This window comes from Felis catus, chromosome B1 (genome assembly GCF_018350175.1).
Source record: "Felis catus isolate Fca126 chromosome B1, F.catus_Fca126_mat1.0, whole genome shotgun sequence".
Taxonomy (NCBI): domain Eukaryota; kingdom Metazoa; phylum Chordata; class Mammalia; order Carnivora; family Felidae; genus Felis; species Felis catus.
The window spans coordinates 141,271,000-141,295,941 of NC_058371.1; the positions used below are offsets into that span (position 1 = coordinate 141,271,000).

General features: G+C 43.0%; 1 protein-coding gene across 2 annotated transcripts in view; it reads right to left on the reverse strand.

Annotated features, from left to right (window-relative positions):
- Positions 1–24,942, reverse strand: part of FRAS1 (Fraser extracellular matrix complex subunit 1) — a 426,958-nt gene that overhangs the window by 64,683 nt on the left and 337,333 nt on the right. For both annotated transcript variants that reach the window (XM_045056179.1, XM_023253019.2), the window contains 10 exons: positions 23,739–23,874; positions 19,984–20,174; positions 18,840–18,993; positions 17,372–17,635; positions 14,970–15,158; positions 13,420–13,539; positions 12,967–13,146; positions 4,358–4,482; positions 3,941–4,081; positions 1,858–2,085 (listed from right to left, as the gene is read on the reverse strand). In XM_045056179.1, coding sequence (XP_044912114.1) covers positions 1,858–2,085; positions 3,941–4,081; positions 4,358–4,482; positions 12,967–13,146; positions 13,420–13,539; positions 14,970–15,158; positions 17,372–17,635; positions 18,840–18,993; positions 19,984–20,174; positions 23,739–23,874 — 1,728 coding nt within the window. The remainder of the gene's footprint in view (positions 1–1,857; positions 2,086–3,940; positions 4,082–4,357; positions 4,483–12,966; positions 13,147–13,419; positions 13,540–14,969; positions 15,159–17,371; positions 17,636–18,839; positions 18,994–19,983; positions 20,175–23,738; positions 23,875–24,942) is intronic.

Below are 24,942 nucleotides of genomic sequence, written 5' to 3' on the forward strand. Positions count from 1 at the left end.
TTGGCATGAGGCACAGAGAAGAATGATGGCTGAGAAAGTGGGGACAATATGACAAGGAAAGCAAGGAAAGTGGCACTTTCCTGCAATTCTACCTGCTAAGGAAGTTGACTTTCCCACACCCATGCATTCCTTAGCTGTGTTCAGTATTGCACTCTTTTCCTTTTGATGACTCTTGTTAACATTTTCATAAGAGGTGGACTAAACTCATCATTAACAGGTTAATGTCAAAGTCCCCAGGTGTGATTCTGCCAGATGTGAAAAGACGTTTCATGGGACGATATTCTCTTCCTTTCTTTCCTTATTTTTGAGGGAGAACTGTCCATAGGGGGAAAGGGGCTAAGGAAATCAAGAATAAAAGCGTTTGTGGGAATAGTGAAAAGAAACTGGTCTATAATTTCACTGTCACACAAGATACATGTCCACACACACACACTGCACATACGTGGTCTGCTCTCAGAACCTCACTGTTCCTTAGAAAATAAGGCACACCAGCACACAGGGCAGCAAGCCACTGGCTTTTCAATCTTCTGCAACCGTCCTAAATAATTTCCATTTCAAAAATAATACAGTCCCTCTGGAGACTACTATGACCTTTTGTGTTTATCAGAGAGGTAGCCTCTTGCTGATTCATCCTGAAATCTTTTTCTCTTCTCAAAGTCAAATTAAGTTGGGGAGCAGCTACGGTTTAGAAGAGAGAAAATAAAAGTGATGATCTGCCAGACGGTGACGCAGTGCAGACACTGAAATGGCAGGCAATCCCAAGAGGTGTCTCACCAGCACCTGGGCCAGCTGAGAATGACCTTCACACAGGCTGTCTCTAAGGGATGCAGGGGGATCCTTCTTCCAGGAAAGGAATCATGCCCATGCATCATCAGAGTAGGAAAGGACTCCGCAGGACTGAGAAGTTGACCCTTTTGTTATCCTGAAATACAGTCGGGTGTGATCATGCTGCTCAGTAGAACTGCTTCTGCGGAGTCAGACACAGATGCCTGACATGCAGCCGTGTCCTCGGGCCCACCTTCTATCAGAGTTGCAATTATTCCCAGGGGTTATGATACTGCTGGAAATCTGGCTGAGGAATAAAGGAAGGGAAGGTAGTGGAGAATGGAGAAATTCTCTTAGAGAAAAAGTTTGACAACTTTAGGACCTTAAGAGAAAAACACTGTTAACCTGTTCCATGAGCTGGTCCTAAAATGATGACAATGATGATGATACTATAGCCACAGTTTATTGAATGTTTCCTATGCTTCCTGTGTAAGGCACTGCGTTAAGTGCTTTACATATATCATAAAGGCAGATATCATCCCCATTTTAAGGACAGGGAAGCTGAGGCTTAGGAAGGGTAAATGACTTACAAAGACATTTCAGCTAGTAAGTGAGAGAGCTAGAATTTTAATCAGTGTCTTCTCGACACTGATTAAAAGCCACACTCTTAACCAGGTTATTCTTTAGGAGATTGAGAAACTCTGGCTGACAGAGGAGGCACAGAAAAGAAAAAGACAATCTAGAATCATATGAGATTATTGAAAAACTGGATGAAAGGAGTCAATGGGTGGGAAAAAGGAAAAGGGAAATAATGACAGTCATAATAACAATATCACCCTTTCTTGTGCATGATATTTGCCAACAATATTATACACTTTCTGTGGATTACCTCCTTTGAGCCTTAGACTAACTGAAATTGTACCCATTTCACGGGTAAAAAGCTGAAGCTTACAGAAGTTAAGTGATTTGCCCAAGGCCAATTAGTGACAATAAGAACATTGCTATTCTTGGCCTAAAAATGCCATGTTCTGCCTCTGGACAAACTTGGGCACACTTTGCCGTGTCTCCCTCCCCACTGTCTTTGCCCCTTACCTCTTTTCCTCCTTCCTCAATGATAAAGAAGGGGTTTGTCCCATCAGCCACAGTGAAGGTGAAGTGGTCTCTGAGGGAGTTGCTGCCATCATGGCTGTAGCTGACCCGGTTCTGGTAGATGTCTTCCATGGTGAAGGTGGAGGTGTGCCAGAAATGCTGCCCATTGGTGGTCCGCTCGATGGTGCCGTGGCGTGGAGGCTGCACAATGGCGAACGTGACAGACTCGGCCTGTTGAGGGCATACAAAGCCAGGGGAGAAAAGAAGTTTGTAGCAGAAACCGGATTTGTGAGTGATGGCCAGCAGGTGGTCAAGGATACCCACACCTAAAGATGTTTATAAAATAAGGATTGCATTTGCCTTACAGGTGCCAAAAATAAAACTAAGGAGAGAAACTATATCGGTTACTACAATTGAACTTATGTTCTGGCGCCTTCTGGTGTCAGAAGAAGACTTTTAGATTTGTCTTTTAAGGGTCAAAGGGGAAAACCTGAATTTCTTAAAAAATTTTTTTTAATGTTTATTCATTTTTGAGAGAGAGAGAGAGAGAGTGAGTGAGCAAGCAGGGGAGGGGCAGAGAGAGAGGGAGACACAGAATCCAAAGCAGCTCCAGGCTCTGAGCTGTCAGCATGGAGCCTAATGCAGGGCTCGAACCCACAGACTGTGAAATCATGATCTGAGCCGAAGTTGTCTGCTTAACCAACTGAGCCACCCAGGCACCTCAAAAGCCTGAATTTTTAACCTCTGCCAGGATGATAGGAACTAGACTTTTCAAACCATTCATTTCCTTCCTAACCTTTTCTCCACTTTCCCAAAACTCCCATGTACAGAATCCCATATGCGACAGAACATAAGCTAATTTCCCCTGTCTAGTTGTGGCTTCTAGGGTGTCACATAGAAGAAAAAAGAAAGATGTAGAAAACTCTGTTCAAGACTTTCCAATGATTTCCCACCAACTTAGAATAAATGCAAAGGCCTGACTTGGGCCAATGAGGCCCTCTGTGGCCTAGTGCCGGGCTTCCTCTCTGGCCCCATTCCTCTTTTCTCCTGCTTGCTTACTGGGTTCTGGCTTCTTGGCTTCTTTGTTGTAACTCAAAGGTTCCAAGCACCTTGACTGCAGGCCCTTTGCACTTCTGGTTCTTCTTCCCAGAGAGTGACTCTTTCGGACAACTGCATACCTTGTTCTTCCACTTCATGATATCTCTGCTCAAATATCAGCTCCTCAGAGAAGACTCCCCTGGCCACTCTGTCTAAGATAACACACCCTTCAATCTTGATCTCCTTTGTCTTGCTTCATTTTTATTCATAGCACCTATCCTATCTGACATGATGTTTATACGTTCTTTCTTGTCTGTTCCCTTAACCTAACGCTGAAACTCCCTAAGCCTGGAACTTTGTTTTGTTCACAGCCCTCTATTTAGCATCTAGAGCAAAGCCTGGCACTTACTAGGTAATCAATGTTTTTGAGAATAAATGAACGACTGAGGACTGGCACAGGGAAAGACACACAGAACTAATGAACAAATGCTATGGTACTCTTCTATGGGAGAGCTGAATCATGCCAGAATGTTAGATACTTTAACTTGAAAGCATCATGAGATTTAGAGTTTAGTCTCTATGTGCTCTGTTTTACTGAATAAAGCCTAGTTCTGTAAGGATGCTCAAATTTTAATAATCAGTTGTCATTCAGAGAAGTCTGAATGAAGCAGGTAAAATGATAGGAAAAATGAATAGGTATCCAAAACACTTGTTCACTCTAATGAGAAAAAATAAAAAAAATGGGTAAAATGCCATCAATCTAATTTTCTATGAATCATGATTTAAAAAATCAGCATGTTAAAGGATTATTACATGTAATCAGGGGAGAGAGAGAATGTTATTTTGGATTCGAGAAAGTGTTTAAAACCAATTTGATCTCAAATATTATTAGTTTCTATTTTCCAGAAGGCCACAGTATCTTCTAGGTTTTAACCCTTTAAGGATGCCTGCATGAACCTTACCCTTCTGCCCTACTCTCAGGATGCATAGTCACAAAGCAACAGATCAGCCTCTCATTCAACCAGAGAACCAAGTGGAGTGCTCTTACCTCTGTGTCGGCATCCACTGCCTTGAGCTCAAACTCTGTGATGGTCTTCCTCACACCCTCCTGTACCCGCATCCCCGAATTCTGTACAACAGGAAGTGAATCATCCACGGGGCGTATGGTGATATGGAAAGTCTGCGTCACCTAGATGGCAGAAAGTGCAGGTGGGACAACTGTCCTCAGCACCCACCCATGGAGAAGGTAGTGCTTTTTCTACTTTTCCTTTCACCCATTCCCGGCATGCTGACTGATTTGGAATCCAGGGTGATTTCCCTTTGGCGAGAGCCCCAGGGCTGTCAGAAGCCACCACTTGCCTTGGGTGAGAGTAGGGGAAGGTGAGGCTTGCATAGTTGCTTTGCATCAAGGAAGACTGTGCAGAATCAGTACCCATTCACTGAGGGAATAGAGTGCCTTGCCTACCTCGCTGACTCCATCTGAGAGTGTGAAGCTGAAGGCATCTGAATGTTTCTCGGTCTTACTGGAGTGGATATATTGAATGTTTCGTGAAGTCAAGTCAGCTTGAGTAAAGGAATTAATCTGGATACCTAGCAAAAGGGGAAGAGAGAACCAGAGAAAGGATGTCAAAATGCTAGCCATACTTCTAATACTAGAGAAATGCCATACTCTCATCATACAGAGTCCTTTGTATTTCTCTCTCATAGCATTTATATGCTTCTCTCTGAGACGCTGTGTTAGAGTTGTTTGTGTGTGTGTGTATATATATATACAACAGCACACGTTCTGTGGGAGCACATGTTAACTTAATTATTTAGTTTCTACTATGTGCCAAGCCAACAGCAGGTGCTCAATAATTGTTCCTCTCCTTTCTCTAGGGGTTCATGTACGCAGGTCAAATCTGTGAAAGGTAGAGCCATTGCCTTAGTCTCCAAACTCCTCTCTCTTAGGTTTTATATTCCCCTATAGCCTCAGAGTCCTTTCTGAAAACCTGCCCTAATTTTTAATATTGTGTCATGACTTAGCTTTTGAACACTGGAGTCACAGGGCTTGGCTACACATAGCCTTTTTTCTGTGATTAGTGAGCCTGGCATCCAAGATTTCATTGGATATTCTTCAAGGTCCCTTTCAACTCTCCGGTGTACGATTCTAGCTTCTCACATACCACTTTAGCCAGGCTGGCAGTTACAAAACATACTGTATGACTTTGGGGTTTGAGCAATAATTCCATCTCAACTCTAAAATGACCTAAAAAGCCAGTATCCTTTAAGAACATGATATAGAGAAAACACGTTACATTTTTTTTCAGTCATTTTAAAACTCAAAACAAAACAAAAAAACCTAAAGTGATTTTAGATAACATCCATATCCCACAAATGAATAACATCTTATGTTTTTAAATGTCCGACAATATTTTATCAAAACAGCCCAGACTTCTTGCTCCTATCTTAGGGCTTTGGGCTTCCGTGGTTCATCCTCTGGTGTCAGCCAAGACTGAAACGAACCCATATCAAATGTAGTTTTAGTCCCTCAGCACAAATTCCCTCTTTCTGTTTCTGGGTGATGGGGTATTAATCCATTGAATCTGGTCTTTTGGTTTGGTCCTGAAATTCATTTGCTGTTTCCTGGAATTTGTTATTTGTCATTGTTAATCCTGGGGAAACCAGTTTGTCGTTTTAGCAAAAAAACCCAAAGAGATTCTACTTTGACTGTTTTACATGTAACTGTGGCATCAATATCACTGCTTTATCTTTAAAAAAAAAAATCAACCCACATGGTTTATACATTTACAACTCTCTTTATCATTTGAAATTTGTTACCTAGATACAACAGTCTCCTGGATACTGGGGCATTATTTTTCTGATGAGGAATTTTATATTTCTGTGCTTGCTACATCAGCTCTTGACAGGCAAAAAATATAGCCTCCTGTCTTATCGCTTTGTCTTGTGGCTCTGGACAGAAATCCATACCATTCTTTAAAAATTTAATAACTTCAGACTGGCTGCACTGAGAAATTTAAATCTTTTTCCCTGCTGTGAATCCATCCTCACAGCTCATGGGGAAATTCTTGTATGGATTCTCGCAATCAACTGGTCACCTAATTCACTGTTCCCTTTATATGAGTCTTTTATAGTCTAAGAGTGATGAAGAAAGGTGATAGATTTTTTCTTCTTCTTGGAAAGAAAGGTTTGGAATTGATCTTTCCCTTTTTTAACATTTCTTACTGAGAGGAAATTGACATATAATAAATTACACATATTTAAAGTACGCTTGGGCACATCCATGAAACTATCATCTCAATCAAAATAGTGAACATTTCCATCACCCCAAAAGTTTCTCAACTGACATTGTATAATCCCTCCGTTCTTCCCGTTCTCATGCCTTACCCTATCCCAAAGAAACAAATCAATTGTTTTCTGTAACTGTAGATTAGTTGGGTTTTCTCTAATTTTTTCATAATTAGAATCATAAGCTATGTATTATTTTATGCCTGCTTTTTTTCACTGGGCATTATTGTTTTGAGATTCATCCATATTGCAGCATGTACTAATAGTTTGTTCTTTTTTATTGATGACTGGTATTCTATTGTATGGATTTATTACAGTTTGTTTCTCCATTGACCTGTTGATGGACATTTAGGTTATTTCTAGTTTTGTGCTATTGCAAATAAAGCTGTTATGATCATTTGTGCACAAGTCTTGGTATGGGCTTAAGTTTTTATTCTTCTTGGGTAAATCTCTAAGAGTGGAATGGTGGGAATGTTAGGTGCATGCTTAACTTTTTAGGAGACTGCCAAACTAAATGGTAATTTTATATTTCCACTAGCAGTATATGACAGCTCTAGGCTTGATCTTAATGAGCCTTTCCCAAGTCGACCTAGCAAACACTGAGCACCTACTCCATGTGTAGAACACTGTTTCACACTTGCTTATGTATATTGAGTTGTATCTTGTAACAATTCTGGGAGGTCAAGGTTGGCATATTACGTCCATTTTTCTAGATTATGACACGAATAAAATTAGAAAAACAATGTGATCTATCCAAGGTCACAGAGCTAATAGGAGGGCAGTGCTGGGGCTGGAGCTCAAGGTTGTCCAACTTTAAAGTTTATGCTCGCTAGGAGTACTTTTTGTACAACTCACCTAACCTTTTCAGGCTAGGTGAGGAGCCTTTTGAATTTTACCCTTATCCTTTAATTTTTTTTCCAATATAAAAGTAATACAAGCCTATTAGAGAGAATGTGAAAAACACAGAAAAATAGTGAAAAATCACGAAAGCCACTCGGGAATCTACCTCTGTAATATCACCATTGTAATATTTTTAATTGATTCATTTTTTCTAGAATACTTTCTTGGCTATAACATTTGTCTTGTCCGATATCCCTAACCTAGTGCCAGAGGGTAACGCGCTGCATCTAGAACATAAGCTTCAAGAGGACGAGGATTTTCGTTGTTTCTTCACTATTGGGCACCTACAATAGTGCCTGGCACACAACAGGTACTCAAAGCATGGTTGGTGAATGAATTCAGTTCATCCACTCTAATTCCTATCTAAGAGGTCCTACTGAGCACAGATTTTCAATCTTTATACATGTAAGAAAAAATTCCGGCCTTTGTTAATTGGGCATTGGAAGACCTAAGCTACTCCCCATCAAGATGGTGTTTCCAATAACATATTGTCCCTACTGGCTGTCACAGCAGGTAGTTACTGTTTGAAATATCTTGAAGGCATTTAATCCCATCGAAGGTGTTTTCAGCTACCAACCCGCTGGCTAAACTATGTATCTGGCAGTATTACAGAGACCCACATTAACCCTGTCAGTTTTTCCAATTCCCCTGGAGGGCCAGCACATTAGAGAAAGTCCAGTCCAGGTCAGGGAAGCAGCGTGGGAATAAAGTATCTTTGAAGAAATTGCCTTCCCTTTGCCTCAGCCTTCCTGCTTTCTGCAGAGCTGTGGATAGCTCTGTGACACTGCGTGTGTCCTACCTCAGACTCAGGCTGCGAGGGACTCTCAGCTTCTCTACTTCAGAGCCTCCGGTCACGGAATGAATTGTATCCCTTTCCTTACCACCGCTCGCCCCCCAATTCATATGAAGTCCTAACCCTCAGTACCTCACAATGTGACCTTTTTTGTAAATAGGATCATTGCAGATGGAAGGAGTTACAATACCATCATTAGAGTGGCCCTAATCCAATCTGATTAATGTGCTTATAAGAGGGGAAAGTTTGTCACAGACATACCCATACAAGGAGCATGCCCTGGGAGCACAAAGACGGCCATCTCTATAAGCTGAGGAGACAGGACTGGGCCAGATTCTCCCTCACAGCCGTCGGAGGGAATCAACCCTGCTGACAGCATGATCTCAGACCTCCAGCTCCAGATCGTGAGACTTTGTTAAGTCGCCCAGTCTGTGGTACTTTGTGACGGCAGTCTTAAGTGCACTAACATACCTCTGCTCTCGGGGAGAACCCAAACTAAAGCCATGGGTGCATCCTATTTTGGTTGGTGTCAGGATACTGAAAGAGGGTGAGAGAAAGCGGAAACCACTGAATACCTTTGCTAAAGCATCATCTCTGGGAAGTCTTTCCTGACTCACTACCACACCTCTCTTAGGTGGAATTCGCTGTGCGTTGGCTCTCACTGTCCCGTAATGTTGCTGTCACAGCTACTGAAACGCATTTGCACAGGTTTGTTTACACGTCTCCCACCTCCAAAACAAATTTCCTCCTGCAGCAGCTACTCAGTCAGTGTTTGGTGAAGGTGAGAACCAGTGCTATGCTGGAGACTGCTGTACTCCTCCCTGACTTGAAAAGTACAAATCCTCCCTGTTGGCTAAGCAATTGGATGCTCAGTTAGGGTCTACATTTCCCAGCCATCTCACAGCTTTGTCTGACTACTCTCTGGCCACTGGGATGTGATCAAAATTGATGTGTGTTCTTTCGGTAATATTCCTAAAATAGAAATGGATGTGGGCTCCCCTGGCCTTTGCCTCTTACTGCTGGCTGGGGAATGGCAACAATTACAGTGGTCACCTCAGAAAGAGATGGAAGCCTCATATTGAGGATCATGGAGCCACTTTAGGCCATCTGGACTACTGCCTCCGGATTTTTCTGTGAGAGAAAATGAATTTCTTGTGGAAGGCACCGCAATTTAGAGTCTTTTTGTTCCAGAGACTTAGCTTCTATCCTAATAACTCCTTACTCTGATTTCACAGGAAAACAAGGATCTTTAGGGTCCCTGACATGAGGGGATGGCCCCTCAACCTTGCAAAGGGCACACATGGGCAGGCCCATGTCTGTCTTCTACACAGTCTGTACAGGCTTGTGGCTCCCTAGATCTCAGGGGACAAAAATAGGATCTCCACACCTGTCCTGTCTATCCAAAAAGAACAACTCACTGACCAAGACAGACAGTATGAGAATAAGTCCACTGCATAGTTAACCAGTGAAAGGATATCTGCAGGTACTGATGGAAACTGATAATTCCGAGAGGCATCAGTCCCAAAATAGCTCAGTGCCTGCACCACAAGACACTGGCCTAGGAGCTTGCTTCTCGCAAAGCACAGGCCAGCCCACCCCAGCTCCTGGTAGATCCATCCGCACCTACTGAGGCAAAAAGGCAAGGTGCAGAGGCTTTTCTCGAAACTGAGCCAGCTGCCTTAAGAGAGGAATGTAAGATATCAACATGCATTTCCTCTGAAGGGACACCTTTTACATCTAAAGTATCAAATTCATAAAAATATTCTCTCTTAGGGCAGACAGGGAATGTGAGAATTCTGTCTAAATGCTACAGAAATGACTCAGAATGGGATTGGAGATGTGGGAAGGGGCAGGGAAGCTCTGTTCCATTAGCAATGGGGAGGGGACCCTAAGGGTAAAGGGGAGGGGGCTGGATCCTCATATCTAGTCCACTGACAGTTTCTAGAAACAGGTGGATGGAGAAAAACTGGAGGGAGTGCGAGTCAAGTGGGTTAGGAAGCCAAGCCTGGTGGAAAAGGGAGGTGAAAGAAGTGTCCTGGGGAAAGGGAGCCCTCCCTCCTTTTGCGGAGGGTACTTTCCCAAGGGAGAAGTATGATCATTAAGAGCCTTTCTCTAAGCAGCACTGGATTGGTCTTGGCAACCAGAATTTAAGCCCAGGGAAGGCTGAGACTGTAAAACCAGAAAAGGAGTCACTGAAGCAGCCTCACGCTGAACTCTTGATACAGCCCAGGGTCAGAGAAGAGCGGGGGCTGGGGTTTACCATCAGGAAGGCAGCTCACAGTGCCTTGCATAAGGCTCAGTGCTTTTCAAGCTCTGTACAGTGTGGATGCAGCTGCCTAACACAACAGCCAAGAGTCTGCCCTTTCATCTTTGGAGAGATACAATCAGCAACCTGACAGAATTCTGGCAGAAGCAATTAGCTCATGAATTAGTTATCAAATATCTCCTGCAGCCAAGGTCTTAGGAGTGCTGATGTGCATTCTTCCCCCAGGAACTTTGGGACAAAAGGGTAGGCCATTTGCTTCCATTTGCATTAGGGATTTTTTTTGAATGTTTATTTATTTTTGAGAGAGAGAAAGAGAGGGACAGAGAGAGAGAGAGAGAGAGTGAGAGAGAGAGAGAGAATGAATGAGCAGGCGAGAGGTAGAGAAAGGGAGACACAGAATCCAAAAGTAGGCTCCAGGCTCTGAGCTGTCAGCACAGAGCCTGATGCGGGGCTCAAACCCACGAACTGTGAGATCATGACTTGAGCTGAAGTCGGACACTTAACTGACTGAACCACCCAGGCACCCCTGCATTAGGGATTTTTGCCAATCTCCCCATCTTCCCCTATGCCCTCCCACCAAAGACTCAACACTTTCCCCTCCACCATCCCTATCACCACGGTGTGCCTTCCCCTCCCATCCTCTGACACACTACCCTCCATCTCTCACCATGGGTCTCCCTCTCATTCTTCCTCTCATTCACCCTGCCCCAGCCACACTGGTCTTGCTGCCTTTGGAACTGGATGTGCCACGCTGATCCCAACTCAAGGTGTTTATACTCACTGACCCCTCTGTCTTGAAAGCCTTTTCCTTACAACATCAGCATGGCTGGCTCCCTCACTCTCCTCAGACCTCTTCTCAAGTGTCATCTTATGTTAGGGAGTCCTTCTTCCCTTACCCCCTTTCTCCCTGCACCCTGGAACATTCTTATTTCTCCTTCTAATAGTCATAACCATTGTTATAGGATGCATTTGCTTGCTTGTTTGCTTATGCTCTGACTTCCTGTATTAGAGAGTGAGTAGAATCACAGTGAGTACATCCTCTGTTTTGTCATTCCCCTGGTTGAAAGAATGAAGGCTCTGTAACTTAAAATCCAAAGGAAACCAGTGAAGCTCTAAATCTCCTGCAAATGATCACTGCCTCTATGATGTACGAAAGAAAGACACCTCTGCCTTTACATTGTTCAGCAAGCATCTTCAGTGCCTCACATCCATTCAGCCAATTTCTATAGGTTTCCACTCTGAAATTCCTTCTTCCTTCCCTCTCTACCTCCCTCCCTTCCTTCCACCAACTACTGTCTATTGAATATTTACTGGGTGCCAGGTATTATCGCTTACATCATTCCCACCTTCCTATACCCACTGCTGCCCGTCTGGATGAAACCTCACTACCGACTATTGAGCCCAAATGTGAAACTTCCAACCCACTATCACTGCCTTCTTTTTCTTTCTTTCACTCATCTGTTAGACATTAGATGAATTTCGCTTTCCTAACCTGCTCAGAATTCTGTAGTAACTCTCCATCGCCTATTGAATTTAATAGGGATTACTTATCCCAGCTTTGAGGACCCTGCATAAAATCTCACTCTGCCCAAGAGCTGCACCTACTCCTGTTTTCAGAGTATATGCTTTAGCTAAACTGGGCCACTCATCATTTTTGGAATGTACCCCCATGCCATTCCCATCTCTGAAAATAACACAATTTCTGTTTGCCCAAAGTCTACCTTCTAAGGACTCTTTTAAATGCCATCTCTGTGCACCTTCCTACCCAATGTAGCCTCTCCCATTTTTTTAAACATTTATTTACTCACTTTTGAGACAGACTGAACAGGGGAATGGCAAAGAGAGAGGGAAAGAGAGAGAATCCCAAGCAGGCTCCACACTGTCAGTGCAGAGCCTGATGTGGGGCTTGAATCCATGAATCCTGAGACCATAACCTGAGCCAAAAGCAAGAGTCAGATGCTTAACTGACTGAGCCACCCAGGTGCCCTTAGCCTCTCCCATTTTTGAGCTTCTATGACACCAGGTTTATACAACTCTTAAAATACCTGCCATATTCTTCTCTTATATATGGTTATGTGCAGAGGTTTCTTATCTCATCCAATAGAGCACACTGGAGGGTGAGGATGCAATGTCCTATACCGTTTTCTCAGAGAGTGAGGCTGGGATCTCCTATATCTATTTTTCTCTCCTCAGCAGCAGCTAAACTAGAATCTTGCTCTATACACATGCTCACTTGCTATTTCCTGAATTACCTTAACATTTTTTTTAATGTTTATTTATATTTGAGTGAGAGAGAGAGAGAGAGAGAAGGACAGAGCATGAGCAGGGGAGGGGAAGAAAGAGAGGGAGACACAGAATTCGAAGCAGGCTCCAGACTCCAAGCTGTCAGCACAGACCCTGAGATGGGGCTCAAAGTCATGAACCGCGAGTTCGCGACCTCAGCCAGAGTCAGACGCTTAACTGACTGAGCCATCCAGGCGTTCCTTTCCTGAATTACATTTCCTGGATTAAGCACAGTGCATCACACTGTGCCTGGTGCTCAGACTTTAGAAGAACAGGGTGCAGTGTTTGCCCTCAAGGAGTTGACAATCTAGTTATGGAGACAAGATTGCTTACATAAAATTGCAATCATTCATTCAGGTTTCAGCAAGAAATTATTGAGTATCTATTGCATGCCAAATGTAATGCAAGGCAGTATATAATGGTCAAAATTCGTAATGCAAAAAGTAAATACTAACAACGGCAGATTCTAGGCATACATGGCTTACCCCCAACGCTTACTAAATCCCAACTTTTGGTTTGATGAAGCAAGAGGCGATAGGCTTACCGGGTGACGCTGCATGCTCTAGATGGCCCAGTTCAGGTTTTCTAGTGATTCTATAGATCAATTCTGCAGGCTTACTCTCCTGGTCCGTGGCAGAGAGCTGCAGAGTGGTGATCTTCTTCACCGAGTTCTCATCCAAGACCAGCCCTTTGTTGGTGGTGACGACTGGTGGGGAGTTGTCTTCTGAAAATATCAGAAGTAGTAATTTGAAAGAGGATCCTTTCAGCTTCCTTTCTTCAATTCTGGGCCTAGTGCCCAGGAGTAAAATCAGAATAATCCTTAGGCCTGTCCCTCAGGGAGTGCACCAAGGATCAGCTTCACACAATAGAGGGGACAGTATTCCAGATTCCCATGTGGGCTGGGTAAAGGAAAGGCTCCGGCCTCAAGGTAAGCACAGTGTAGACTATATAACCCCAGAACTGCTGGAATATTTTTTGAAACCCAATGCCCCCTTACCCAAAACACTGATGGAAAATGACTGGCCGATCAATGTGTTGCCTTCTCCATCGACCACATCAAATTTAAAAGCAAAGCTCCCACCAGATTCTCCTTTCCCATGACTGTATTCTACCTGGCCTGTAAAAAAGGACAAGAAAATAAAGATTCGCTATTAGTGCTTTCTGCCCTTATTTCTGAAGCATGAGGTGGGAATCTGATTGGTATTCACACCAGCGAATCAATTAACACCTTCCTCACTTTGATATTGCTGTAGACATTTTAATCTAAAGTTTTCAGTTCCTCCCTTTCCCCTCCCACTATTGACTTCCTCGTAATAAAAAACACTCTCATAATAAAATCATCCCAAGTAGGACTGCTTTATGGTTGAGGCTCAGCTTTTGTGAAAGATTCTAAGGAAGTCTCATGAGTAACCAGATTAACAAAATTGCCCACATGGAATATGTGCAGCAACAGCACCCTCATCATTGGTTATACACCCATGTCACAGGGCAAGGGACACGGAGCCCCAGCCCGTATTCCTCCCAGAGCTCATCAATCCCATTTCCCAGTGCAGCTTTAAGTCATTTTTGAAACAACACTGGATATAACCAACCAAAGAGTTAACAGATAAACTCTACATCGAAGTCAAAAGGATCAAAAGGGACAAGCTCAACATCTTACATTTTTGTTCAGGGACAGTCTCACTGCTAAGTACCTAGCAATGTAAATAGAACCAAACATCTGGGGAGAGGTGCCTGGTCTCATTTTTAAAAAGGAGACACTGAGGCAAGGATAACTAAGATATTACTATCCCTTCGTCTATTCCACTCCCTTTGGCAAAGTACAGACAGGTCCAGTGAGAATTTAGCTGCTACCCATTTTGAGTGTTAATGCATGGACAAGACCGTTAGTTCCTCTCCTGAGGACATATTTCCACCTCTAAATGGAATTGCACATCATCACATGACTTTGGATTTGGGTTACTTTTCTCCCCCATTACATAACTTTTTTTTTTTCTTTTACCCCTGGAAGAATTGTACAGTAACTACGTAGCATTTAACACTTATGCTTTTACATTACATCAGCATTTCCTGGAGGAGGGATGAGCTATGTAATCTCCCCCAGGCAGCTCCGATTTATGCCCTTCCATTTTGCTTAGTTCATTAACTTGTGCTCTTTGGGGAGCTAAAAAAGAGATATAAATTGTTCACCTAAGGCAGGCATAATTTTCACCTTAATCCATCCCAATTCACTTCTTTTTCCTTTCTCCCTCTCACGCACACTTTTGAGCATCATAGCAAGTCAAAGTGATTTTTTTTTCCCTCCATAATCGCCCCAAATTTCATCAATGCTATGTCAAAGCATGAATACATTTTAGCCAAGAAGGATAGTTTTTTTTTTAAACAAAAAATTGAGGAGACAAGAAAGCATAAATGGAACTATAACTCAGCTCTTATTCAAAACAAAGAGTGCAGTTTGCTGCCATAAGCTACCAGGCATTGAACTCCCATTTTACTACTGTGGGTGGCTCTGTAGAAGTCTGTACAGGCAGAAGTGAGGTAGCTGACCTTGGGTAATGTCAGCCTGGGTGAAACTCCGGATGGGGCCTTTAACAGAGATTTGCTCTCGGTTGTCATGCTTTACCATCTGCAGGCGCCCTGCCCCAGGATCTTCCTTCATGATGTACATCACCTGACGGTCATCCGAGTCAGTATCTGTCACTCTCAAGTGCTGTTCTGTGATGCGTGCCACAGACCCTGGGAGAGAATGGGAGAGGTTAGGTCACTGCCCATCATTGCCTTAGAATATAGTATGTCAAGTGATTTGGGGAGGCTAGAGACTAAATTATCACATATTGCCTTGGTTTATGTACCAGGTGCTTGCTTGCCCTTCTTCGTCTACAGATGCATACATTTTAATTTCCCTAAGTGAAACAGTCCCCACCTCCAGTTTGTTAATCATCACTCTCCCTATGCTCTCTCTACTCCTGTGACCTATCAGTTACCCCTCCTTCAATCTATGTCGTAACTCCCAGATCTATGATGAAACCTGTTTGGACCTAACTTATTTGCTGTCTTTTTTTTTTTTCTTTTTAGTGCTTATGTATTTATTTTGAGAGAGAGAGAGACAGAGAGTGAGCAGTGGAGGGGCACACAGAGAGAGAAAGAGAGAGAATCCCAAGCAGGCGCTGCACTATCAGTATGGAGCCCGATGCAGGGCTCAAACTCATGAACTGTGAGATCATGATCTGAGCCAAAATCAAGAGTCTGATGCTTAGCCAACTAGCCACCCAGGTGTCCTAACGTATTTATTGTCTTCAGGATCACCAAATCATGAGAGACAGCTTCACATAAGCTTACAAATATATCTTGTTGCCATCTCAGACCAAATAGTTAAAATCCATGTTTACAAGGATTACAAATAGGGAGACCCGAGTGCTGGGCCTTGTAAGGCCGTGCAGGTGTTGGGGATGGAGGCAAGGCACTTGCCCCTTGCTTTCCTGTCCAGCCATTTTCTCACATTAAAAACAGTAAATTCTGGTATGCAGATCTTAGTCATTCTTGCGTAACACATCCTGGTGTCTGGCTGGGCCCTGAGCATCCTGTGTGTTCTCGCTGGGTAATGCCAACAGTGCAAGGCCTAACCATTCTTTCCTCAGGCCATTCTCAGCAAGTGGCCCTGAGGGATGAAGTGGCATCCTCCTCTGGGACAAAGATCAGGCTTTCTTACTGTCACTACAAGGTGGGGGTGGGGGGATGCCAGGCTCCATGCTCCTCTTCTATAATGCATCCATTGCATGTGAAGGCACCCATCTGGGCCTTCTGCGTCACCTCCACCAGACTTGGAGTGCAGAGGGAGACAAGTGCAGAGTGCAGACTTACCGATGGCAATGCTTCCGGTTATGCTGTGAGTAACAAAGCACTTTGTCTCTGACCGAGGAGCCTCAAGTGTTCTATCAGCAGTCACGAAACGGTAACAGGCTAACTCACTAGCTTATAAGTAGGGTAAAGTTAAATCTCAGACCTAATAATTGGGACTTTTGGGAATCTCCAGAGTTTCAAATACCATTATGCCATATAGTTTTCACTACAAAATACATGTGGGGCACCTGGGTGGCTCATTTGGTTGAGAGCCCAACTGAGGCTCAGGTCATAATCTGGCGGTTCATGAGTTCAAGACCCACACTGGGCTCTCTGCTGTCAGTGCAGAGCCCGCTTCGGATGCTCTGCCCTGTCTCTCTGCCCCTCCCCATCTTGCATTCTCTCAAAATTAAATAGACATTATATACATATATGAGGAGTAGGAAAAAAAAAAACCAGGACCCCAGGGTGATGCAGATGTTTTGTGGGCAAAAGGCCCACTCTCTAATTCAGCAACCCCCTACTGCAACTGACTTTGAGACTGACACATGTCCCAGGTCCTTCAGTGCAGCTTATGTGCAGGCAAAATTGTGAAGTTAGACCCTAGGATACTATATCTAATGATTCTCAATTATTTTCATAATCTCTTTTGGTGTATGATAATTTCCCCAATTGCCCCCCATGCCTCCCCACCCACTTATTTTTTTTTTTTAAATGAGTATCTTGAGAATTCTGCTTGAGTTTTTTTGTTGTTATTGCTGTTTTGTTTTTTTTCTGTGGGATTGGTTGGGCAGTGGCCCTGTTCTAAGAAACCTGGTCCTATGAGTAGCTGGATAAATTAAGGTTTCTGAGGGTCTTGGAAGTACTATAAGTTCTTCTTAATCTTTTCTTGAATTCAAAGACAAAGGTATCTGGTCCAAAGAATTTAAGAGATCTACATTAGTCAATCATAACTCTTAGTGTCCTTAAAAGAATAGTTCTCCCCACCTCCAGTCTCCCTGAGTTCTGAATGCCTACTTCACTATCCTCCCACAGAACAAACGTGCACACTGACAAGGAAGAAATAAGGACAGAGGGACCACAGCCACTCTCTTCCATTCCTGTGGTACCTGCTGAGAGTTGAAGGACTCGGTTTACAGCCAAGTGGGGGGCGCTGCTTGTAGGCAGCTCTATGTATATCTCCATCCTCCCTGTGTCCGTGTGGAGGCCATCCGTGAGGGAGAACCGGAACTCATCCACTGCCACACCGGGACCACCAGGCATGTACCCGACCAGTCCAGCCAGGATGTCCTGGTAGGTGAAGGAGGAGCCCTGAGCTAAAACTCTCCCGTTCTTCAGAGGCTCAGAAGCAGTTTGCCTCCAGAGCAGACGACCTGAGGAAAAAAGTAAAGAAAAACAAAGAAAAAGTGGTAGAATACATATGGCGCCAAAACTTGGCTTGGCTTTGTCAACTAGTATGAGCCTGGGTAAGATGTAAAGCACCTCAGAGGCTCTTGGTGTCACATGCACATAAATGACCAACAACTCAGAATTTTCTATTTAAGCACAGGCTGCTGCCCTGTGGCCTCATCTACAAATAAATACGATAAAATCCTCCTTTTCCTGTTTAAAAATCTCTTAAGGAGACACAATGGATGTGGTAATACAGTGGCTTAGAAGTCAAGTCTCCCTCCATGAATTCAAACTCACGCCACTATTTAAACCTTATTTTTCCCTTCTACAAAGTGAAAATAGCACTCGTCACTTGCTGCTTTCCTTCTGGGGCATCTGGGATGGGAGAAGGGACTGTGTTTTCAATTCCATTTAAATTCAGAAAGACACAAGCATCTTTGGGTGGAGGCATCTTTTTCTGTCTTCAAGGGTCATGTGTATCACAATGGGACAGTTAAAGTGCTTCATTAAAGAAAGTGAAAGTGAAGGAAGGGACGATAAAATGCAATGACCAACAGACTCTTCTATTAACCTTCCATCAACAGCAACAACTGCATCTTTAAAAGACCAAGAGTGTTATGATACACTAGGATACCACGTGGGAGATGAAAGTTCCAGAGCTTTAGCTAGTACCAGAGGGATGGCACTTAGAAAACAAGTAGGTAAAAGATTCCCATGGTGGTTTTTACCTCTGGTTTAATCAGGAAAAGTGCTTTCTTTGCAAAAGGACCAAGCTCAAAAAGACACCTAGCACACCTCTAACCTGAAGTGCATACCTTGTGCAATTAATATCAAGGTGGCCATGCTGTTCCTTGCATGAGATGGCCCAGGATTAACAAGCAATGAAGCCCTACTCTGACAAGAGGACTCTAAACCTATTTTGCCTGAGGTTATACAGGCAAGCAGGAAAAGAGCTGAAATTGAATTTCAGATACACCAATTACCTAGGATTCAGGCTTTTAGAGCAACTGGTGTCAACTGTGACCCCAAGAATATTGGCTAGCTGTGAATCTGATTATACTTTGATGCAAAGAATGGACTACGTACAGGTGAGGTGGAGGAATAACCAACAGAAATCTACATGTTTATTCTAACAACCTGTTGGGCATCTCAATTAAGAAGCTCGCCATAGCAGTTGTGTCCTACCGTGGTCAGGCTTTTTTGTCAATACGAAAACCAGCTCATTATCCGGAGTGTCCAGATCTTGCAGGCTCAAAGAAGAATTGCTTATCACCACTCCCGAGCTGAGCTGCACACCAAGGGGCCGCAAGGTCATCCTGGGAGGCTCATCATTCTTCCTCTGATTAAAGTATAAAATATCAGGTCTCACACAGAAATTGGTTTAAGAAGAAAGAAAATGTATCTTATTCAGAGAAAGTAACATGTTCACACCAACTTTCACTATTGAAATAGCATGTCATGTGTCACAATCTTTAATTCCCCATCAAAATGGTTAGTTGGGAAAGACAGCAAACCACACAAGCAAAATGTCTCCTTGAAAAGAAACTGACGTTCTACAGAAATCGCCTTGGATGTTTTCCACAGGTACAATGATCATGGTTTTCATGGACATGTGGTTGGAGAAGTGCAAGCATATTTGGGGGACAAAATAACACATTCTTTGAAATCAGAACTGTCTTGGAAAGCCCCAAAATACCACAGTACTGTAGGAGGCCATCATATTTAAAAGTGTGAGTCTCTCAGAGTCTCCCTGACCCTGTGCCAGCCCCGCTTTACGATTCCTGAAGGGTAGGGTATTGAGGATATTTTCCCAAGGCAGAGGGTATTCCATGCTGAGTTTTATCTTTTATCTTTCTCTCTCCCCGGGCTGGTAGAGCAAGCTATGTAATTGCTCAAACGAGAATAAATACAGCATCAAAGGACACATTTCTTTGATGTTACAATTTAACGAATAAATGCATTAAAATATAAGAAAAGGCAAATATGTATCTAGAACTACATATAATAATTTCAGGGAAAAATAGGCATATGTTAGTTTTTGTCTAAATATGAGATTGCCAGGGTTTCTCTTGTATGACCCTCATAAACTGCTCTTACACAGAATGAATACATTTTACCCTGAAGTGAAAATTCAGATTTCCAAGTCAGACCATCCCCAAATGCCAGCCTTATTTCTACAAGTTTCCTAAAGGTCAGGGTTATATTTTTAAATTGACCTCTAAAACTGAAGGTCAAATGGAATCTTTTTTGCTTTTCAGTTCATATAGAGCTATCTAATCATGGGATATTGTCATCAAAGGTCCAACTTTTCCAACTTCAAAGTCTTTACCTCAATGGTGATATTGATGCTGTGGACCTCTGAACGACTGTTTCCATCACTTACATAAAAACTAAAAATGTCATGGGTTGGCTCAATGCTTTCATGAACACTTTGAAAGTAGTAAATGTAGTTTTCCAGGACATCTTGAATAGGGAATGATGCCTCCAGGTCACTGGTGGTTCCAGGGCCAAAACGATCACCTGCATCAACATCAAGAGAGAACTTTTACCTTGATCCCTCAATTCCTGATTACTAGGCTGAACTAGAAAACATGACACTATTATCAACAAAAGATGAAAGTTCATTAGAGGATAAAAATGGAGAATGGAAAGGGCACAAGACTAGCAATATAAGACTTGGGGTTTGATCCCTGTTTCCCTCCTATTCCTCATCTATACATGGTTATATTTGCCCTGCTGTTTCCACAGGGAATCAAATGAGATAATATGCATGAAAGCACTCAGAATGTTGTTATTTTATATAGCAAGAATCAGGTTGTTTTGTTAGAAATCTGTGATAAAGTAAATCCTGGGGCAAGTAACGATACAATAGCAAAGGTTCTACCTTAAGCCTTAGTCAATTTCAAAACCACTATGCCTAGAACATCCTGCAAGAGGAAGCCTCCTTCTCTATATAAAAAAAGGCTAACTGTATACCTTTTTATCTAAGAAACCTCCCCTTGGGCCAGAGCTTAGACCCTGGGATGGTACACCAGGGCTACTGTGATGCTCGGGGACCATTCAGAGCTTAGGTGCCATTCAGCGACTGAGATTCTCAAGTATCATTCAGAGCTCCAGAGATAGAGCAAGTTCTGGTTAACTCTTCTTTTCATACCAACCCCAACCAAACACTGGAAAAGGGCAAGAGGGAGAGTAAGCACTGTCTACATGACAGATGACTTGTCTCTTTTTTGGTGTGAGTCTCTCTAATTGGTTGATTTTAAACTGTTACCACATTTTCTTCTAAAGAGAGGAGAAAAAGAAAAGAAATCCCTGTGTCTTCAAACATTCCCTGGATACATATCAACAAAGAAAAGTGTATATAGAAGATCTCAAAACAACAAGGCTTTCTTTTTCTCTCTTCCATGGCCCTTTGCAAAGATCAGGTCATAAATCAAAAGGCCACTGACTTCCTGAATTATAGATAGTATCATTTTTTTTTTTTTTTTGTTAACCTCCCAACAGAAAGACTAGGAATGAAAATGTTTTATTTGTAATTTGTTTGAAGAGCTCAGGACATTTGTTTCTTCTTCAATGACATGAATTTTCTTAGATTTTACCCATCAGTTTAATTCTTCTTGACATCAGAAGCATAACATAGGAGAGTCTAAGTGACCAGTGACCTGATAATCCCTAGGACATACAGTTCAGTGTTTCCAGAAGGAAGTGCTGTATGTAATTCCTTCAAATTTTTATTTTCCATTTACATTGATCATTACAAATAAAATAAAGGCTTCTTTATTTGGGTCAAAGAGCCTAAGCAAACTAAATGATGCCTAAATATATACTCAAATAGAGTAATGACTTCTTTTCTGTCATTGGAAAACATGCTGTTCAACAAGTGAATCTGTCAGTGAAGCTTTAAGCACCAATCCTTCCAAGTTTTAGAACTGCACCTTCTAGGGGCACTTGGCTGGCTCAGTTGGTACAACATCTCACTCTTGATATCAGCGTGGGTTTGAGTCCCATGTTGGGCATGGAGCTTACTTTAAAAAAAAATTTTTTTAATTGCATCTTCTGTTTTTTCACGTAAAATCATTCTCATTTTGCTTCCTTGCCTTCTTAAGCAGAATATACTATGCACAAATTAAACAGTTCTCAATGCATGCAGGCTATCATTATCAGCATCTATTACTGCCTTGTGCTGGAACACAGTCTTGTGTGCCCTAGAGGCAACGAAGGTGGGTACTGTTCTGTTTGTGTTGGTACTAAATGAATGTAGAGCCCATGCTGTAGGATTTTATACCTAACAATATAATTATTGTTTCTTCCTGTCTTGTCGGTAAGAAGTTAAAATTGCTTCTAATATTTTTAAAAAGGCATTAGGCTGATCTGTTGGATTCTGAATCTAGGGAGCTAGTTTCATATATACAAAACAGGCTCAGTTCTGAACACCCATGGAGCAAAGGCTGGAGTCCTTAAATTGTCTTGGGATAATTATTTGTACCTCTCACTCCCCACCCCCCACCATCTTTTCCTTACTTCCAGGCTCATACTAATGTAGAGCAGTGATTCTCCAGGCATCTTCCTGGGTCAACAGCAGTGGCATCACCTATGAGCTGGGGAGAAATGCAAATGCAAGGGCCTCACCAGCCTCTGCAAAAAGGAACTCTGAGCTTACTGCTCGGGAAACTGTTTTCACGAGCCCTCCAGGTGAGTCTTATACACAGTAAGGTTTGAGAATCACTTTTTAGAGAGCTGAGGCTTGCCAGAAATTTAACTTCTAGATCAGTGACATACTCCTCTGCATGCATTCCAGGTTAACGTAAAACTGTTAGGAAGGCTTAATAAGAAACCACCCGGAGAGAAGAGAAGTGCAAAGGGGCAACTACCGTTTCATGATTTCCCACCTTTGCCCATGCTCTTCCCTCTGCCCACAGTGAGACTCCCACGAACCCTTCAAGTTCTAGTGCACATGTCACTTCCTCAGCCTTTTCTGCCATCTCAGGCAAAATTAATCGTTTTGCCCTATGTACCTTCTCAGAGTTTGCCCCTCTCCCTGTCCCAGCATTTTATTTATTGTGATTCATCAGTCTTCATATCTGTCTTCCTCTCAAGGCAGGGGCTATGACTCATCTTTACATCCTTTGTATCTAGCACATACATTTGTTGAGATAAATCAAATTGAGGGATAAACAAACTATGTACATACAATGAAAGGCAAGATGGGGAAAGGACCTGAGATTTTCTACAGGAAAACACGGCCACTGCTAAAGGGATTTCTGGTAACCAGGCTCAGATCCCAGGCAACATGCTGGCCACAGACACCTTCAGTGAAAGGCCTCTCCGTGGGAGCTGCTAGCTGCACACCAATTAGAGCCAAGCGCTGGCATTCAGGAATCTCATTGCAGAGGCAGAAACACAGTAACCTGCCAGGAGCTGTCTCAACTGCCAGTCACCTGGGTCTCAGAGGGCCTGTGGACAGCACACGCCTGCTTGCCTCTCCTTCCTTGTGATAACCATCAAGGGCGGTGGGTCCAGGGCAGATGGTGGAGGGGGAGGGATGTTGAGGAGAGGGTCACAGATAGACAAGCATGCATTTCAATTCATGTCATATCTTTAAAAGGAGCTGGGACATAAACTATGGTTCAGCTAAACGGCAGCCACCTCACAATGAAAAGACAGGAATTTCCTTGACACTCAGTTCTGAGTGTCTCTCCATCCCCGTTGCACACACTACAGATCTTCCACCCTGGTCTATTTTTTTGTCATAGCCTGACTTACCTCCTAGCATCTTACACAATCTTCTCATTGGTGAGGCTTCGTATCTGTCTCCCCCTACCAGGATCTAAGGCAACATGAAGGGAGGGGTTTCTAACTGTTTTGTTTACTGATATACCCCTAGTACTTAAAAAGTGCCTGGCACACAGAAAATGCTCAGTAAATTTCTGAGTGAATGAAAGCTTCCTTCTTCCCATTTCCTTGAAATGGATCCATTCCTCTGTTAGTCCTTCACCTCCAGGTTTAGCTAAAGTCAGTTACCTCCTTCCACCGTCCCTTCTTTCTAGGTCCAGAACAATTCTACAGCAAAACTACTGCTGGTACCTGTTCCCGTGTTCTCAATGCAGCCATATTTGGGCAGAGCACTTAGTTTAATGATGGCGTCTCCCTGGAGGTTATCCTGATCGTCGGCAGCAAAGAAATGGTGAAATGAGAGTGGGGCTCTCCCTCCCTCGTCCACCTAAGAAAGAAAATATTGTACAGTCCTTGGGCGGTTGCACAGAACTGCAGTAAAAAGAACTGAATTGAAAAGTGCTGCCTGGGGTGACCTTCCAGCATCAATTCCACTTCTTTGAGGAGGCAGAATCTCTACAGACGAGATGAAGAATGTGCATGATGCTGGAGCCAGGCCTCTCAAAGCTACACTCAGACACTATGACTTCTGTGTCTCCCTTCAAAGTTGTGCTTCCTTCAGTGATGGATCTGGTTATAAAGCAGCTCTAGCCCATTCCAATCACCCACCTCGGCACAGCAGGATGGCTGCCTTTCTTCCCTATCAACATTCAAAAGCCCGCAGCTAGAGAATGATCCATCCTGTTCTCCCTCAGATACTGTGAGGGCGACTGTCCCACAGGTGCTCCCACCCAGGATAAAAGTCCCACTTCTCCCCTTACAGGATATGTTGGTAGGTGTGCAGGAAGAAAGGCCTCACCATACCTGAAAGCAAGGGCTGATCTTAATGTTAAAGAGGCAAATAAATCAGTATAAGTAAAAGCAGCTGCTTGAACTAACTTTTTCTTTTAGGGCCCTGTTTTGTATGCTAACTCTGCAACCTGTCCCTGGTGTTTTTTGCTAGCCTCCTGGACATGACTGAGCCATTTCACTTTGAATAATTCTTGGCCTCATGTAGGGAGATCTACAAGATACAAAGTAGAAGGTCACCCTGACGCTGGGAATGGAGAAGGTCCACATGGGTTCCCCAAGGTATGGAATATCAAAGCCATTTAAAAACAACTCAGTTTTATGAGTATCATTTACTTGACAAAACCAGAAAAATTCCTGCATTTTTGGCATTATGGTATGTACACAGAGCAGGCCAAGGAAACTGAATTAACTCTTATGGAATCCCTACCATGTGTTGTTATGTACTGGGGGCTTTTATATGTTATTCTGTTAACCATCAGAGCAATCCTCTATATAACAGGAGTAGTTATATTTTAAAGATGAGGAAATGGAAGCTAAGAAATATGTAATTAATTAGACCGGGGTCACTCAGCTAGTAAGTAACAGAACCAGCACTTGAACTCGG